This window comes from Carassius gibelio, chromosome A19, assembly GCF_023724105.1.
Source record: "Carassius gibelio isolate Cgi1373 ecotype wild population from Czech Republic chromosome A19, carGib1.2-hapl.c, whole genome shotgun sequence".
Taxonomy (NCBI): Eukaryota; Metazoa; Chordata; class Actinopteri; order Cypriniformes; family Cyprinidae; genus Carassius; species Carassius gibelio.
In genome coordinates this window covers 16,867,939-16,884,855 of record NC_068389.1, presented here as the reverse complement: position 1 = coordinate 16,884,855, position 16,917 = coordinate 16,867,939, and the positions used below count along the sequence as shown (strand labels likewise).

The 16,917-nt window shown below is 38.1% G+C and overlaps 2 protein-coding genes across 2 annotated transcripts; one reads left to right on the top strand and one right to left on the bottom strand.

Moving 5' to 3' along the window:
- The first annotated feature begins 873 nt into the window (after positions 1–873).
- LOC127935666 (homeobox protein Dlx5a-like) lies at positions 874–2,922 on the top strand. The gene is made up of 3 exons (XM_052533750.1): positions 874–1,331; positions 1,841–2,025; positions 2,313–2,922. Exons 1-3 carry the CDS (start codon positions 977–979, stop codon positions 2,622–2,624), a joined length of 852 nt encoding a protein of 283 aa, XP_052389710.1. The 5' UTR covers positions 874–976; the 3' UTR covers positions 2,625–2,922.
- A 3,055-nt stretch (positions 2,923–5,977) lies between these two features.
- Positions 5,978–8,577, bottom strand: LOC127935096 (homeobox protein Dlx6a). Its single transcript, XM_052532694.1, has 3 exons — positions 7,545–8,577; positions 6,899–7,092; positions 5,978–6,675 (listed from the first exon to the last, which is right to left on the bottom strand). The coding sequence occupies exons 1-3, from the start codon at positions 7,852–7,854 to the stop codon at positions 6,436–6,438; spliced, it is 744 nt and encodes a 247-aa protein (XP_052388654.1). The 5' UTR covers positions 7,855–8,577; the 3' UTR covers positions 5,978–6,435.
- Positions 8,578–16,917: the final 8,340 nt, after the last annotated feature.

Here is a 16,917-nt window from a genome sequence, read left to right as displayed (position 1 = left end):
TGATCATGCATTGTCTTGTTTGAAGATGGCTTACAGATATTAAAGAAATTCAGGCTACCATGAGTTTATTGACTTATCTCCACTTGGTGGCACCATTTCACCACTATTGCTGACTACCTCATTGAGCGCTTTAAACATTAAAGGAACAACAATAGTACAAACTGGCAAAATTTTGAATCGTTATTATATTATATTGCACAGATTTGTGTCATCATCATAAAATCAAGCATACTCAACAATTTAATGTTCATGCATTGCTGCCATAAATAATTCTCAAGCACCCGCTGATGACACAGATGGACATATAGATCAAATCATAATGATGTGATTTAGTGTTTAACGGTAAATTATTCTAATCTGAAAAATAATGAGAATTTTCTAGTTACAAATATGCAAAGTAATATGCAGCTTAACAGACGAATAGCCTAAGCCTATACAAACACACACACACACACACACAAACACACACACACACACAAATCCTGTTAATTCTGTAGAACTTCTGAGAGGATATAAGTAAACAAAACAATATCTGTAGGATATATGTAATTATATCTGCCTTTAAAGTAATGTGTTTAAGGAATCAGACATTTATGCTGCATGGTGAGAGACAGATTTACATGGAATAGATCAGCAGCCGTCTTCGTTCCGTTCAGCTGAAGGATTTATATCAAATAATAATCAATTCCCCTTACAATTTGTTTGTAAACACACCATAAATACCTCTATTAAGTTTTTTTGTTTTTCTGAAACTGGTTGAACGAGTCGGGGAGTAACTGCCGTCTGCTATGCTCCTTGGCCAATGGCACTAGATCCTCCCTGCAGTGCGTAACAGCGCAATTTAGGATTTAACCAAGTCTTTGCTGCGGGGCTTAAAGCAGTCTTCAAGAGAGACGCTTGCACACACAATGTTAGTGTAGACTCTGTGGACCCCTATAGAGTTAGTCTGCCTTTTTTACGTTGTCTTATCCAAACTATGACTGGAGTATTCGACAGAAGGATTCCGAGTATTAAACCTGCAGATTTTCAAAACGCTTTGCAGCTCTCTACGATGCATCATCCGTCTCAGGAATCTCCAACCCTACCGGAGTCGACAGCCACGGATTCTGGCTATTACAGCCCTGCTGGAGGAGTTCATCATGGCTATTGTTCACCGAACTCGGGCACGTATGGGAAACCTCTTAATGCCTATCAGTACCAATACCACGGAGTCAACGGAACTTCTGGAAATTACCCTGCAAAATCCTACCCTGATTACGGCTCCTACTCCACAGCATATCACCAATATGCCGGAACATATAATAGGGTGCAGTCACAACCGAGCCCACCCGGTCAGTTATTATATAATATATTAAATAATTATTGTTGTTATTATTATAATTATTATTGTTTATTATTATTGTTGTTATAGGCTTGCATAATAAACATTATCATGGTTGAGCATTATTGTTGAACATATTGTATAACCAGGGTATTACAGTTGTTTTTATTATAAGGTCTGAATTTCGTAGTCTTACTAATTTGGAGGAAATGTTAAGCTAAATGTTAAATAATTCGAAGCGGGTTCTTTAACGATTTATTGCGTTTTATGTAGCCTAAGTATACAAAACACTGCATGCGTAAAAAGATAGATTAGGCTATAGAAAATAAGAGCATGTAAAATGCGTAAATAGCCTATTTAAGAAATTATTCTCTGACAGTCAGATGTCTCAATGACTTTATGCGAGTAGCAATTTGAAAGCACTGCGGCACTTGACATAAATCACTGCAAGAATTACAAACAATCAAGGGAGTGCTTTTTTATCCCCATGTATTTATCTAATATTTGTTCACCCGTTAGAAAAAGAAACAGCCGAGCCCGAAGTGAGGATGGTCAACGGTAAACCCAAGAAAGTCCGGAAGCCCCGCACCATCTACTCCAGTTTCCAGCTCGCTGCTCTACAGAGGAGGTTTCAGAACACGCAGTACCTCGCGCTTCCAGAGAGAGCCGAGCTCGCCGCGTCGCTGGGGCTCACACAGACACAGGTTCGACTATTATATTGTAATGCATTTTATGTTATACTCAAATAATAATAGGCCTATATATTTGAAATTAAAATATTGATATGAACTTGCGACAACGGTGGGAGTCACACAAACGCTTGTTTAACATTTAATGATCAAAGGCTGTTCAAATAATAGGCCTAAGGGATGTTAACGACATAATAAAAATATTTGTTTTTATTTTTAAGGAGTATAAATTTGCCAGAAACCTCTATTGTGCTTTTTGAATTCTCCCTCAGAATCTCATAAAACCTTTTGTTTCTTCACAGGTGAAAATTTGGTTCCAGAACAAGAGATCAAAACTAAAGAAGATCATGAAAAACGGCGAGCTGCCTCCAGAACACAGTCCGAGCACCAGTGACCCAATGGCGTGTAATTCACCGCAGTCTCCCGCGGTCTGGGACTCACAGGGTCCTCAGAGACCTCACCATCAGCCGCAAAATATTATCACACCGACATCCCCGTTTCTGGAAAGCGCCAGCTCGTCCTGGTATTCCTCCACCGGGGCAATGAATTCTCACATTCAGGCACCCGGCACGTTACAGCACTCGTTGGGACTCGGATCAGGAACGTTGTACTGAAATTGGTTTATTATTTTATTGTATATTGGACTGTTGTTCTTTTTTTTTTTTTCTTTTTTTTTTTTTTTTTGAGGAATATGCAATGTATCGATATGGCAGTCCTAGAAGAACGTGTATAATGTGTAAATTGTGTGCATGTTTGTAATTTATTGCATTTTGAAGAATTATTAAATGTTTTAAATGGACAATGGACCCAAACATTCTGAATGGTGCCTTGAATTTTGACCTCAACGCGTACATCCGACGATGTGCCAAAACATTAAGGACAAAATAAATGTGTTTTTCTTTAATTAGCAAACATTTTGTCTTCTTTAAGTTAATTTATAACTCAAAACACATCGATGCACCGAGCACTTTGTTTGGCTTTAGAGCCTTTGTGAAATGCTGTTTGCTCGACTTTTCTGTGTTTGGTAAAGGGACTTGTAAAGGGACAGAAATTTTAAATGGAATTTGAGTAAATTATATTGTATTAACATTTTGAGCTCGTGTGTTGGCTGAGTCTCTATTTTATGGTGAAGAAAAAGATAAAATGTCTACAGTCTAATTAAAAAAAAAAACAATAAAAATAGGATTTGGTCTTCAGTTAATAATTAAATTTAATATTTAAAAGCAGTGCATTTGGTGGTTATTACTCTTAGCTAATTCCAAATAAATACATTTGTTTTTAGATTGTTTTTTTTTTTACGTTAAGATTGGTTACTTGATCTTCATCTTGATTAAAACCACCCCTGACGAACGAAAATTTAGTCTGGCAAACAGTGTGCTCTGCCTTGCTGTCTTTGTGTTCCTTACAATTAGCAGCTTTGAACTGTAGTGAGGAGGCGAAGGGACGGCGCGGAGATCTGAGGCAGTCCGCATGCCTGTGGGGGCAACCCGGCTCCAGCGACCACAACCCAGCCCTGACAGATCCTCCTCCTGGAAAAATGCTGAACATCTCATTAAAACCAGTGCTAGTATTTCTACATCTGACTGCCACGATCATTTAAAGGGCCACCGGGGCATGGATTCATTTGAGATTTTAATTAGAGTTGACTATGGGGATAATATTATTGTGATACCAAATTAATAATAATAAAAAATCGGCCCAGCGAAATACTTCGTGGCTATTTATTATAGGCTACTGACAATAGGCCTATTTCCTCACAAGTCATTGGCGATCGTTTCAGTAGGCTATTCAAAATAGCCTACACATCCTTGAAATATATGACTTATGTCCGATTTTTTGATGACAGCAGAATAAAAGTAGTCATAGCCTACTTGCTATGTTTTGAATAGCCTAATAAAATGATGGTTTACATAGGTTACCTAAAACAAAAAGTAGAAATCCCTAGGCTATAGGCCAATACGCTGTACTGGGCCTATTGTTTATGGTTTTATAACCACCGAGTCATTGTGACGAATACCCAATAGAAAGCCATGACTAATTATGAGAATATCGTAGTAGCCTATGTTAATAGGCTTATGCATGTTGTTTATAGAGTTTATCTCCCACCCCCCTCCCAAGCAGACGTTGCGTTCACGCTCAAAACACACAGGCCATCAACTTTAACTTTGCCTCTCTTTCTATTTCACGTACACAAACACGCTACATCCCATGCCATTATATCGAGAGCCTTGATAAATTCCAACTGAATATTTTCCACTCTACGAATTCACTGCAAACCGTGTATACATAATGACAGTTAGCTTTACTGGACACCCTCAACTGTAACACTCAACAATAATTATACTTCCACCAGGATTAGCTCCATTATCATAATCTGGACATTTACAATTATCTATAATTTGCAAAGATGCGCCTGGTTCTTGATTGCAGAAGGTTTTTTCCCTAGCTCACCATCACTAAACAGTGACAGTAATAACGGCTAATTTTGCAGGCAATATATAAGAGGTGTCGGGGTGTGCAAACACTTCCACACCTGGATTTGCTTACTCAACCCAAGCTGTACACAGGAGCGTCCGCGTTCACAACGGTATCTCTATTGAAACATTGAAACCAGAGATTCTGATCTATGCCAAACAATAAATTTATCGAAGGTAAGTGTTTTATTACCATGCTGTTTTGTTGTTGGCTGATCTGAGTGTCGATGATTGGTGGGCATTGCAATGATCTGCAGTTCGATTTGTTGGGAAAGCCATGCTATTTTAGGAAAACGTGTGACCAACGAACGCGTAAACCGTAAATCGTAAACCGGTCATGATTTTTATTGGCAATAATTAACATATATCTCTTTAACATATGTACAAACATAGCTATTCTTGTATACCAGTGCTTTCTCATAATTCTTAGGTTGCAGTGTATGTCTGTCCGTGTCTGTCAGGGCCCCTCTATGTGTAGAGGCCTTAACTCTCAAGAACACATTTTGTTTTTATGATTATGCGTAATCAGTTTTGACTGAACCAAAATAAAATTCAACTGTAGTATTTTAGGTTGCAAAAATCTCATGGTATATTTTAAAATACATTACTTGTGTAAAACTGTGTTCCTATTTCAGCATAATGTGATGTTCCTATAGACAGAGCAAGCATTTAAATGAGCCATCCCAATCCGTTGATGAGGGAACCTTTTTAGAAAATCAAGCACCATTCTCTGCGGCTGGGGCATCCACGAGCTGACAGCTGCAGGGGCTTCTCGTCTCCCTATTCAACATTGTAATTTTAGATAATATCCCAATCGTTCGCTCTCCTCGGCAATTTGTACATGAATAACCGAATAATTTCATCTTTTGTTTCGTCTTTGCCACTTCAAATCCAAATAAAGATGCCTTTTAGTATTAAAAGTGGTAGAAAATTACAGGTAATTATCTTTGACGGTAAAAACGCTGTAATCAGCGGGCTACATCAAAAATTACCCTAATTATGTCTGCATTTATGAGAATGGAAAAAAAAACCTCTCTTGGATAAAACCCATAAATTGTCCCAAATATCTCCTTCATATTGAACGAGACTGCAGCTGGATGCTTTGTTCAGGATCGATCCTGTGGCGAAAGGCATTCAGCGTCTAGCAGATCAAGGCAGAGAGAAAGGGGGAACACATTTTGTCAATACCTTAATAATTGAGCTAGAGAAAGACAAGATGGACAAGATGCAGCTCTATTCGGTGGGAAAAACACTTTGAGAAACCACCAACTCGGGTAAGCTATTTTGTTATTGCTTCAGATAGCTTTCCAGATCGAGAAAAATTTAATAATGTGGTGATAATTATTTACATTTTACTGTGCAAGTTGTGTATATGTCCTACTTTTATAAAGACATTATTTATTCAGTGCAGATTATTCAAATATTCAAATTCATAACTGATTCTAAAAAGCCTGTTTCATATTGTCTCTAAAAGAAAAAAAAGGCACAACACGTAGCTTGAAGTCATGTTTACTCCATTTATGACAAAACATAAAAAGTTTTTGACAACTAAAATCGGACAATATATTTACAATCAGATATTTGCATGACCAGAAACATCTTATGCAAGAGGTTTGAGTTCGTTTTCAAATGCGACTCAAGCGCGTGAGATATGACAACGTTTCGCTTCCTGTTCCAATTTCACGTTTGCGATGAGTGTGTTTGATTACAGTCAAACGTAAGAACAGATTTTTAATAAATCCGTTTATGATGCTACTGACAGTTAGTTCCATTGTCGACCTTCGCCACATCAGATGTCTTCATTCTCCAAAAGAAATAGTCCCCTTAATAGGCTACAACATGTCTCTATTAAGGATGTTAAACCGATGACACTGTGCGTCCTAGCGCATGTAAACTGGGCGAAGACAGGATGTCAACAACAAGGCCTCTGGCCTAAAAAAGGGCTAGTTGTTTATCTCTGCATGGCGTCCTGATGAGGCGACGAGTACCAGTGTGAGTAACCGGGCATGTAGCTGTTAGCAGACATGTTTACTCCTTTAGAGGAGGCTGAGACGTCCCAGATAGGAGGAATGGCTGGAGAGCGCGGGGACAGGGCGATGGAGCCGGGCAAAGGGTCACACTCATGAGGGTTACCGCCTTGTTTCAACAACTTCTTGAACTTGGACCTTTTGTTTTGAAACCATATCTTTACCTGGAAAAAAAAAAAAATTAGGTTGCTAAATTGTTAAGTGAAGGTGGGATCTAATTTAGTGTAACGTGATATTTTATTTTTGTCAGGGGAAAAGAAATGTAGGCCTATTATCTACTTCCAAAATACCATTATTCCAACATCATTAATAACAACAATCAGATATAATACATAAAATAAATGAAAAGCACAGATCACTGATAATGCAAATGAGGCCACATCTCACCTGTGTCTGTGTGAGCCCGAGAGAGGCAGCCAGCTCCGCGCGCTCTGGTAGCGCCAGGTACTGAGTCTGCTGGAAACGGTGATTTAGTGCCTGGAGCTGCAAACTGGAATAAATCGTCCTCGGTTTTCTGATCTTTTTGCCTTTTCCGTTGAAACGTATTTCTCCATTTTCAATCACTGTCGTTTTCTGCTGTTCTGAAAAGGGTGAATATTGTGGAATGATTCCCGCACATACATATGTATAAGTCTGTATAGAATTTTTAAGGCGATTTTTTTTTTTTTGAAAAAACACAAATAGTCTGTAAATGTTCTTTCAAGCACTCTATAGCATAATTACATTGTCTGTCATATTTAGGAAATTGCATGTAGTGACATGTCGAGACGGAGACAATTAGATGCTAATTATACTTTGCAATGGTGGGTAGAATCACTGGCGGAACGCAATAAATAATTTTAGGAGTAGAACACCGTTATCGCTGACATAAGACGGGCAAAACTAGGATACAACAACAAAAAAAGAAGGGTAAGGTCTTTTAACAAAGAACTTAAAATGCTTGTCCATGTTACATTTAATCGAAGCACAGCTTTCCTCGATTAGGTTAGAAATGAAAACGGAGCTGTATGTTTACGCATGTAAATACGCTTACCTGTGGCGTCTAACCTGGTCTGTGTTCCGCTGGCGTTACTGTGGTAGGACGGCAGGTATGGACTGTGGTGGGGATGGCTTACATAGGAGTAAGGTAGCGACCTGTTATAGGAGTTCGAGCCGGAGTACGGAGAGCTGTCGTGCTGATGATGATGATGAGATCCGGAATGGAGACAGTGGAGCGGATAATGGCTGGCGGCCATCGAAGGGGAGCTCTGTTGTGAGTGCGATTGCTGTCCAAACTCCATGAAAGCAGATTTTGACGAGTCTTGAGCCTCCAGACCGTCAGCCATCGCAGTCATGGTCATCATCAAATTTTCTGCTTTGAGAGCACTATCTCTGAAGTCCAAATGAGTCCTTTCGTTGTGTTCGTTTCTTTCTCTCCTTGGTTAGGAGGTATTGCGTTATTATCTCAAAAATGTATCCTTTTTTTGTCCTGTAATTCTCACGCAGTATGGTGGAAGGTGGGCTTGAGTAAAGGCAGAGATTTTAAGGTGGATTCTGTTAAATTTGAGTCCTTGCTTCCAGACTTGATGCAGCCACTACAAGTAAAATGGTTTGTCTTCAAAGGGCAGCGCCTTCCGATTGGTCATTCAACCTAACGTCATCAGTTCTCTGCTTTAGCTGAGACTTCACAGCGAGTTAACCTACCTTAACAGCTCCCACCGTAGACATAACCATGTGGAGAAAAATAATGCTGGGATATCCCTCGGATATTCACTAAATTCCCACTCAGATGTCGCGCGCTGCCATCGAAGTAATTAATCGCGCTGTTCGCAACTGCGACTGAGGTGCCAAATAACGCTATAAACCGCGCTTGTATACTGCATGAATCGAACTCATTTAGGTAGAACAGAATATTTTCGACAGCGACTTTATTGACTTGTGTGCAACTACAAAGTGACTTTTATATGAACCTTAATCTCTAAATGCATTTACAAAACAGCAGAATCTACAATAGTAAAATAATAACACAACACAAATAAAACGACACAGTGATTTACAGTAGCTATAGAAAATATACATTAGGTGAAAATGCGCGATATCAAAATAGAAAAAGCGTAGTTTTAAGCGTCTTCAGAGAGGATTCACGTAACTACTAAACGCGCCAGATATGGTAGTCACTGAAAAGGCCCGGGTTAGTGACAGCCTTTCCTCGTAGTAATCACGAGCCAGTCACAGATGAAAATATATGCAAATTACGAGTACAGTTTGTGGCTTGGCAAATGGCGATCACATTATAAACCACGATGTAAATATACCCTACGGCATGCAAAGCTTTCTTCATTCTCATCTCACTCAATTTTTATTTTATAGACAACGAGTTTCCTCATGATATGCAATAAATTTACTTTAAAGGGTAATGAAAAGGCAATTATGGTCGCAATCAGTTATATCCCAATCTTCTTTGATTATCCGTTACACTGTATTCAGACTGGCGCTATAAAATTAAGAACAATTCGTCTGTAATGATTATGGACCTTGTTTATTTGGGAGGTGGATTAAAAGTGGATATAGCATAAATTATCCGCTAATTATACACCAGTGTCGCCTCAATTATCCTCTTATCAAAAATTGTAGCCCTAAATGCAGCATTTAGTTTCAATTTTCTCCCTTTCTGTAATAAGAACTTCGTACCTTGCTATTATTACCAGGGATGTTATTTAGTTTGCCGGATTTAAGAACGCACAAGCGGCGTAGATAACCATTTTCCATGCTGGACTGAACTTGGGAGAGACAGAAAGGCAGCTGGTCGCTCTGAAAGCTTCTGGATTTCTTCTTTTAGTCAAGATATCATATATTTAGAGTTCAAAAGGAATTGTGCCAGGTAAGAGGAAACGTGGAACATTAGATCATTCGTTTGAACAATTTAATATTTACTCGCATGTGCATGTTTTTGTTTCTTCTGAACATTCTAAATATCTGACATAATTTGCTTAAATGCAACTGTCAAATGATTTAACGGTTGTAATCAGGAATTTGATTAAATATTGCTGTTGTATGACCAGTGTGAAAATGTTTGTCAAGCATGTGAGAGCGAAAGCAGAGACATATATCCTTGGCATGGTACAAACAAATCTTGCAATTATGCTTTGTTGCAAGTATTTTAAGTGCTTAATTGATCGAGACTTCATGGTTTGGTACCTTTAAAATGGCTCCCTTTACCTGCGTTGACAGTTTATCTTTGACAACTGAGGACAACTGAGGAATCTAGAAAGGCTCTATTAGCCAGGGACTGATCTTTTAAACTGCAAATGGACAAAATTCTGCAATAGAATGTTTCCGCGTATATAGCCTATTGTACAAAGTCTGCTTATATCAATTAAAACTCGTAAAGATTTATTTACGTGCTCCTGCACTATGGTAAAGGGCGTTGTGTAGGAAAGAAATTGCATTCCAGCTATGTAAGCAGGAAAATGTAAAATTGCGCAGAAATAGAAAAATGAAAATATAAAAGAAAATAGTGAAAATATTTGAGTTTGAGAACACCTTAACCGTTTTGCTACAACTTAAAATTGACGCAACAATATTTAGCTGGACACAAAACCTGCACAATAATATATTTTAATTTAAAATGTTTAATTTCTGTATTATAAATGCGAAATCAAACTCTTAGGCCTATAGCAAAATTTTAAATGTAATTTTTTAAATATGTTTTTAAAAAAAGTGACTTTTTAAAGTGATTGTTAACTGTGTTGCATTAGTATTATTATTGTTGTTGTTGTTGAGAAAATAATAATACCAAAGCATGCATTTAACCCATAAGCATCATATTACAAATCTGCTAAAAAGAAAGAGAAAGAGAGAGGATCTGTGTGGACACGCCGGCGCTCGAGTGCATCCATCCAGCCTTATCTGAGCTTTAACACAAAAGTTTGAAATGGAATCTTCTTCATTCCGGAAGCGCGCAAGATCTCGTTGTCGTCCGTCCGAACAGGCATAGGCTTATTTGACCGGCTCGGATGGAGAGACTTGTCAGTCCAGCAGAGGCGGCTGAACGGGTCTGCTCCCTCCCGAACTCAAACCCAACAGCTGTACACAGACTCGCAGGCGTCGACGGATTTCCATGGCTGCTGAGCAGAGGAAGTGGCGAGGCATGGCGAAAACAGACGGAGAGCACGCGCGGTTGTCGGTATTCTGCGCGAGATCACTACAATAGAAATCAAGAGAGTATAGACCAAATACCACCAGACCCCTCCCCGCCATTAAGGCTCATATTAAATCATGTCTTTTATTTCAGGACTTTTCTCTAAATATTTAACGAAGTCGGTAAACTTATTCGGATGATTGGAAGCCGGTGTTAGAAAAATAAAGACGAACAAAAAAGAGACAGAAAAATATGTAGGCCTAATCGGCTACCTGTTAAATATAGCCATCAATTCGATTATACATTTAGATTGATAAAGGCCAAACATTTAATTAATAAAAAAATACAAGAACTGTATATGAATAGCCTAAAGCAAGAGGCTATTAAATATAAGGCTTATTGTGTTTTTTGAGCTGTTAATTCTCGCATCATCCTCTTGCTGAGAGCCCCTCCTGATTGACTGCTGTGTTGATTAAGGTAACCTTACACTAAAAGTGGTCACGGTTTGGTGGTTTGGTGACCACTGCCTAAAGATCATAACATAACGGTCCATTTTTGATGGCCACATCTTATGACGAGCGAGGCCTTATGTCCCAGATAGCATTAGCTTTGCGCCTCTGTGCATTATATGGCATACTGCATTGGATTTTTCATCCCAATGTGCCACAAAGAAGTTTGTTTCTCTCTGGATATTAGATAAGAAAATAGGACTGTGTAGTACACAGTCAGGATACTTAAATGTTCAATGCAAAATTACAGGCAAAACAGAAGCGCACGTCGCCTCTTATGAGCATTAATTTTCAGTTCATCGAAATGAAGGAGGCTCGGCTGAAATATCTTTTATCTTTTGAGAATGTTGCACAATTGAGAACAGTGGGATTTCTCGGGGTTCTTTTTCGACTTAATAGAAGACATTATTAGCTCTGACAGCACACGGCTCAGGTCTGGGGGAGAGGATTTTCTAGAGAGATGACAGACAGGAAGGCCAGCAATCACAGGCTTTTTTATCCGAATGTACTGTTCGATGCCGTTTATCCCTGATGATAGAAAATTGCTCTGTTGCCAGGACGCGGCTGCTGAAATAGAGGGCAAGAGCAACATTTCCATTTTCCAGTTTGAAAGCCATTGAAATGAATTAGTAAAATGAAAAAAAATCCCGCGGTAAACAAAGAGGGGCAAACAAAGATGCACTTTCTTCCTTGCGCCGAGCCCCCTTTCATTTAGTACATTTTCGGTAGCTGCTTTTCTGAGGCTTTGAATTCAACACTTGCAAATAAAATGGGCTCCTGATGTGCACCGGAGATGATTACTCATTTTCAATACATTCTTAATGTAAAACAAAGTGAGTATAATTTGTTTCTGTTTGCATTTCAGTGCAATATTTGTTATTAGCACTATTTTAAGTGTTAAGAAATATTGAAGGTCAACTGAAATATTTGTACATTCATCATATTCGCACAATAATAAAATAAATAAATGCAAAATAAATTATTAGGCCTATTATTTTTCATCATTTTAACAAGTAGCTTGTCATTCGCCTCGCATTGATTATATTTCTCAACTTGTAATCCATAAAAATCTCTGGAAGTAGTTTGTCAGAATATTACTTGTTATGACAGTTTGAAAACACACTCAACGAATAGTGGGTTTACGTGTCATGACAGACACATGCTTTAATGTTATTTGGGCGCGCAGTGGCCGACCACGACATGCGCGTTTGGTAAACAAGCGCGCGGAAGACGGATCTTGTTCAAGATGCACGAATAACCTACACACCTTGTCCATACACAGGTGGAAAAAGCCAAGTTTACAAGACAACCATATAATCAGTTGTCATCGCTCGCAAAAACTGGAAAACTCGTAAATATTATCAGCAGGAGATCGGCATGGCAGTTATCATTTACAGTTTTCCATTGTGACAGTACAAAAATAAATAAATAAATAAATACAATAAACAACGAAATATAGAATATGATCGACTAATAGCCTATTTTATAAATGTGTGTGTGTGTGTGTGCGTGTGAGAGAGAGAGAAAGAATAACATAAAATTCTAATTTGGTATTTTTCTGATTCTGATTATCATGATACTGATACTCTTGTTGGTGATAGCCTATAGAAATACAGCTTAACTGTGGTTAACAACTGATGCATGCTGTTGCTTTACAAACTAATCCCGAAATGTTAGAATTAAAATGAAGTGCCTGAGAAATTTATCAGAACATCGTACATTCATTTCTTTATTCACATTCACGGCAGATCCACTGATTTCTCTTCGATCTTAAAAAGCGGGTGAAATCAATGGCTATATTAATATTTACGTGATAAGGAGATCACGTGGCCTTTGGAAGGAGAATATTTTGCATATGAATCTTTGCATGGGCAGGTTGTTTGCCTCGACGGTGTCTGCTCAATGTCGTGTACTAATGCATGTAAAATATTTATCCAGTTATACAGTATGTATTTGCCTTGAATTCGTGCCCGCATTGTCTGAACGGAATTGGAGAGCCTATATCTCGAGTGCATTTGCCTGAGCTATTTATCCACCCATAGCCATTATTTATAATCATTGCTATTAGCTGGCTCTGATAGATTTTGATCTTTGATTGAAGCTGGTCCAGCTAATCTAATTCGAGGGACCATGTTTACGGTTTCTTTGTGTGTTAATCATGTATCCATACAACCAATTGTGCTTAATTTAGCTGATATTTAGATTTTTGTTTTATTTAGTAAATTTTTTTTTTGGATACAGCTGTGAATATTACAGTGTCGACACAAAAAGCAACAAATAATATTATTTTAAAGGTAACATTAAGTTTATTAAAATAATACTGTAGCATTTGGTGGGCTGATGTTGCGTGTGATTTAAGGAGAAGTTTCCATGATCTGAATATCCTGAGGTCAGGTGAGGAAGTGGCACAAACAATGAAGCACGGCTAATAATTGTTTGCCTGAAACTCAAGAACAGTGAGTTTGATGAGGCGTAAAATCAGCAGAGAGAAAAAAAAAGTCACACCTGGAGAACCGCCTTGTGTCTACCACATTCATTCTCCTGCCATGGTTCCCGTGAAAACCACCAGTCTGCAGAGGCTGTGTGTGTTTCTCAAGCTCCTGCTTATGGCTTAATAATCACAAATACAAAGACTAGCTGAAACTACAATCTCCCACATTCTAGGTGACGAAGAACATTTGAAATTCATGCACAAAAGGTTCTGCGGGAGCTGTAAAGACTGCACAGTAACACCAATGTAGCTGTAAAGCCAAAGAATGGCTTGCCGCCCAAAATTCATGCTTAAAAACACAAGTTGGTTAATTTAGTTATTAGTATTTAAAGGTGGCAGATTACTGAAAAACTTGCAGAGAATTACATTTTAAGTATGAAGCAGCAAGCAAGTTTATTATCCATCAAGTCATAAGGGAGGACTCATGTATATTTTATCAGACACTACTCGGTGTGTGCAAGTAAAAATGAGTGTATGGCACAAAAACATTAGTCTAAGGGTTTTTGGCTGTTTTTGCATAGTAATGATGGATTAATGGCTGTAAGGTTAATGGAAGACAGTATTTATTTAAAGTTAAATGCTGCATATATTATCATACACTCAGAAATAAAGATAAAAAAGCTATCACTGAGGAGGTACATTTTCAAAAGGTACACTTTAGTTCCTATTAGGTTCTAATATGTACACTTTAAGTACTAATATGTACCTTTAAGGTACCAAAATGGTACCCTTTAGGTACAAACACGTACCGTTTGAAAAGGTACCGCCCCAGTGACAGCTTTCTAACTTTCTAAGCATTAACCAAACTATTAATCTATAGGCCTTTTGTGCAGTAACATTAAATACACAAGTGTACAAATAGTGCGGTAAATCATCTCCATATAGAGCAGCAAAGATGAAGGACAGTGGGAACGTTGTTCGTGTTTGGATCTGGGTCAAAATGGATCCGATCACACCAGACTCGGGACATGTGGCGGTTTAAATGGCATGGCAGGGGTGGTGAACCGTCAATCACAAGATCCCATGCTTGCCTCAACTGCTTTCCTTTTCTTTATTTCCGAAAGCCAGCAGACCAACGTAGGCAGAAGGCGAGTGTTTGTGGAGTCTCTTGAATATTCACGCAAAACCCATATTGTTTGATGCTTCACAGCTGTGGCCTTCAATAAACATTTCTTTCAGAGTAAAATTTTTGCTTTAAACTATGATATATTATATTAAAATATCTGTGTGGATTTGATTGCACACAAGCCACTCTTTTGTTTCAACCGCACAAAAAAAAAATGCATCTTTTCAGGTGGGTGTAAAAATGCTCTTCCCAAATAATGGAAACCTGGACGAAACAATGTTTTTGTGTTGTTTGACAGAGTGAGCTTTAGAATAATTTTGACTGAATATGAAAGACCTCATCCACACATCCTGTCGTCTCTCTCAGTCACCCATGTTCGGCTTCTACAGCTGCAGTGAGTGAGATATGACCAGAGAATTGGCCTCTGGGAGAGCAGCGAGCCATCCTGGTGCTATTAGGCTCGTGGCTAATAATAGGTGTTTCAGTCCAGGGGAAGATCAATCAGGGGGAATCAAGGGGAATGTTCTGAGGAGCGCTTTTACACATCTGTCCAGATGGATGAAATTACACTTGTCTGTTTTTAGTTGCATTACTCCCAAATTGGCTGTCTACTTTTTCTCTCTTTCTCTCACTCTCCCCTCATTCATGTGTCAGTGGTCTACTAAAAGGATTCGGCACTAAACTCCCTGTTATTTTTCATCTTTCCTCGTTCGCTCTGCCCTCTCTCCTCGGTCACGCTTTACGTTCTTGCATTCATTAAGTTGTATGTTAAAATTATGTAAAATCTGCACAAAGTTAGTACTTATACCAAGTAATTTGTAGTAGAATTTTATCACCATTTATGTAATTAATAATAAAAGATCAAAGCTGAGAGATAATGCTAATTACTGCAGCTGCTGAAAATTATATTCAGCAAAAATTATGACACTCAGTCTTAAAGTTAAAAAAAAAAAAAAAAAAAAATTGAAATTACATCATCATCTACAAAGTGGGTTCCTGAAGTATTAGACCAAATAAAAAAAACAGAGCTATAAAAATAAAATTAGATCTTATAGAAATAAGCAGATTCAAACGTTTAAAAATATATGAGCAGGGTTATTACAGTTAACTAAAACTAAAACAAACTAAAACCTCCACATTTTCGGTTCAGTTTAATAAACAAGACATTAACTGCAATAAAAATATAAAAATAAAATAAAAATCAACATAACATACTAAAACTAACGAAACTTTAAATACAAATCAGAAAATGCAGAAATAGAAACAAATTCAAAATATTAAGAAAAACTACAATAGTATCTCAATGAAACTAAAATAACACCTGGTTATGAGGAACAATTGACAAATATTTAACATTTCCAGACCACCTATAACAGTATTATACAAGAGTTTAAACTTCCTTTATGCTGAAAATATAATTTGCAATCAAAAATGTTCTCAGACTGTTGGACCCCCACCGTGTTTGTCATCAGCTCTGCCATCTCTTCTCTAGATTTTAAAATATGTAATTGCATGCATTTGTATTGTGCAGCTGCAATCACAAATCCCCAAGTTTCCCATCCAAAACAATGATATTTGCTACAACACTTGCATTAAGTCATTAGAAAAGGAAAACTCATCATTGACAATGCTTATGTAAGCAAAGATCCCCTAAAATCCTAAGAAACACAGAGATTGCAAGAGAAAGGACACACGAGAATGTGTGAAAGTGAGGCATTGGAATCCTGAGCTGCAGTAACCCTTGAACAGCTGAGGAGGTAACCACATGCAGCACTGACAGTTATCTAGCACAATGTGTCAGTCAGTGAGTGGGGCATAGAGACTGAGAGGGGGCATTTGCAGACTACGAAACCGCTGTATGCATCTTCGTTTCCCAACCAAGACGGGCTGACAGCTTGAAATATTTGATACTTGAAAGTGGCTGTCTGACTAGTTGTACGGCTGTATGGCAAGTTGTATTACACCCTCCTGAGTTCTTACACAGTCTATCAAATCTTAGAGACTGATTTGCTTGTGGCGTGAATTTGTGTAAGTATCTCCGCCGTAGCCATAACAGGCTCATGCACACAATACAGGCACTCTGAGAAATTACCTCTCAAGAAAGACACAGCGGGATACTTTTTATCAGTGAGAATGAATACTGTACATCATTGTTGATTCTAAGCCTGATTTGAGATGTTCTCCTATTTTTGATTGCCCAACATTGAGAGATATTTCAAA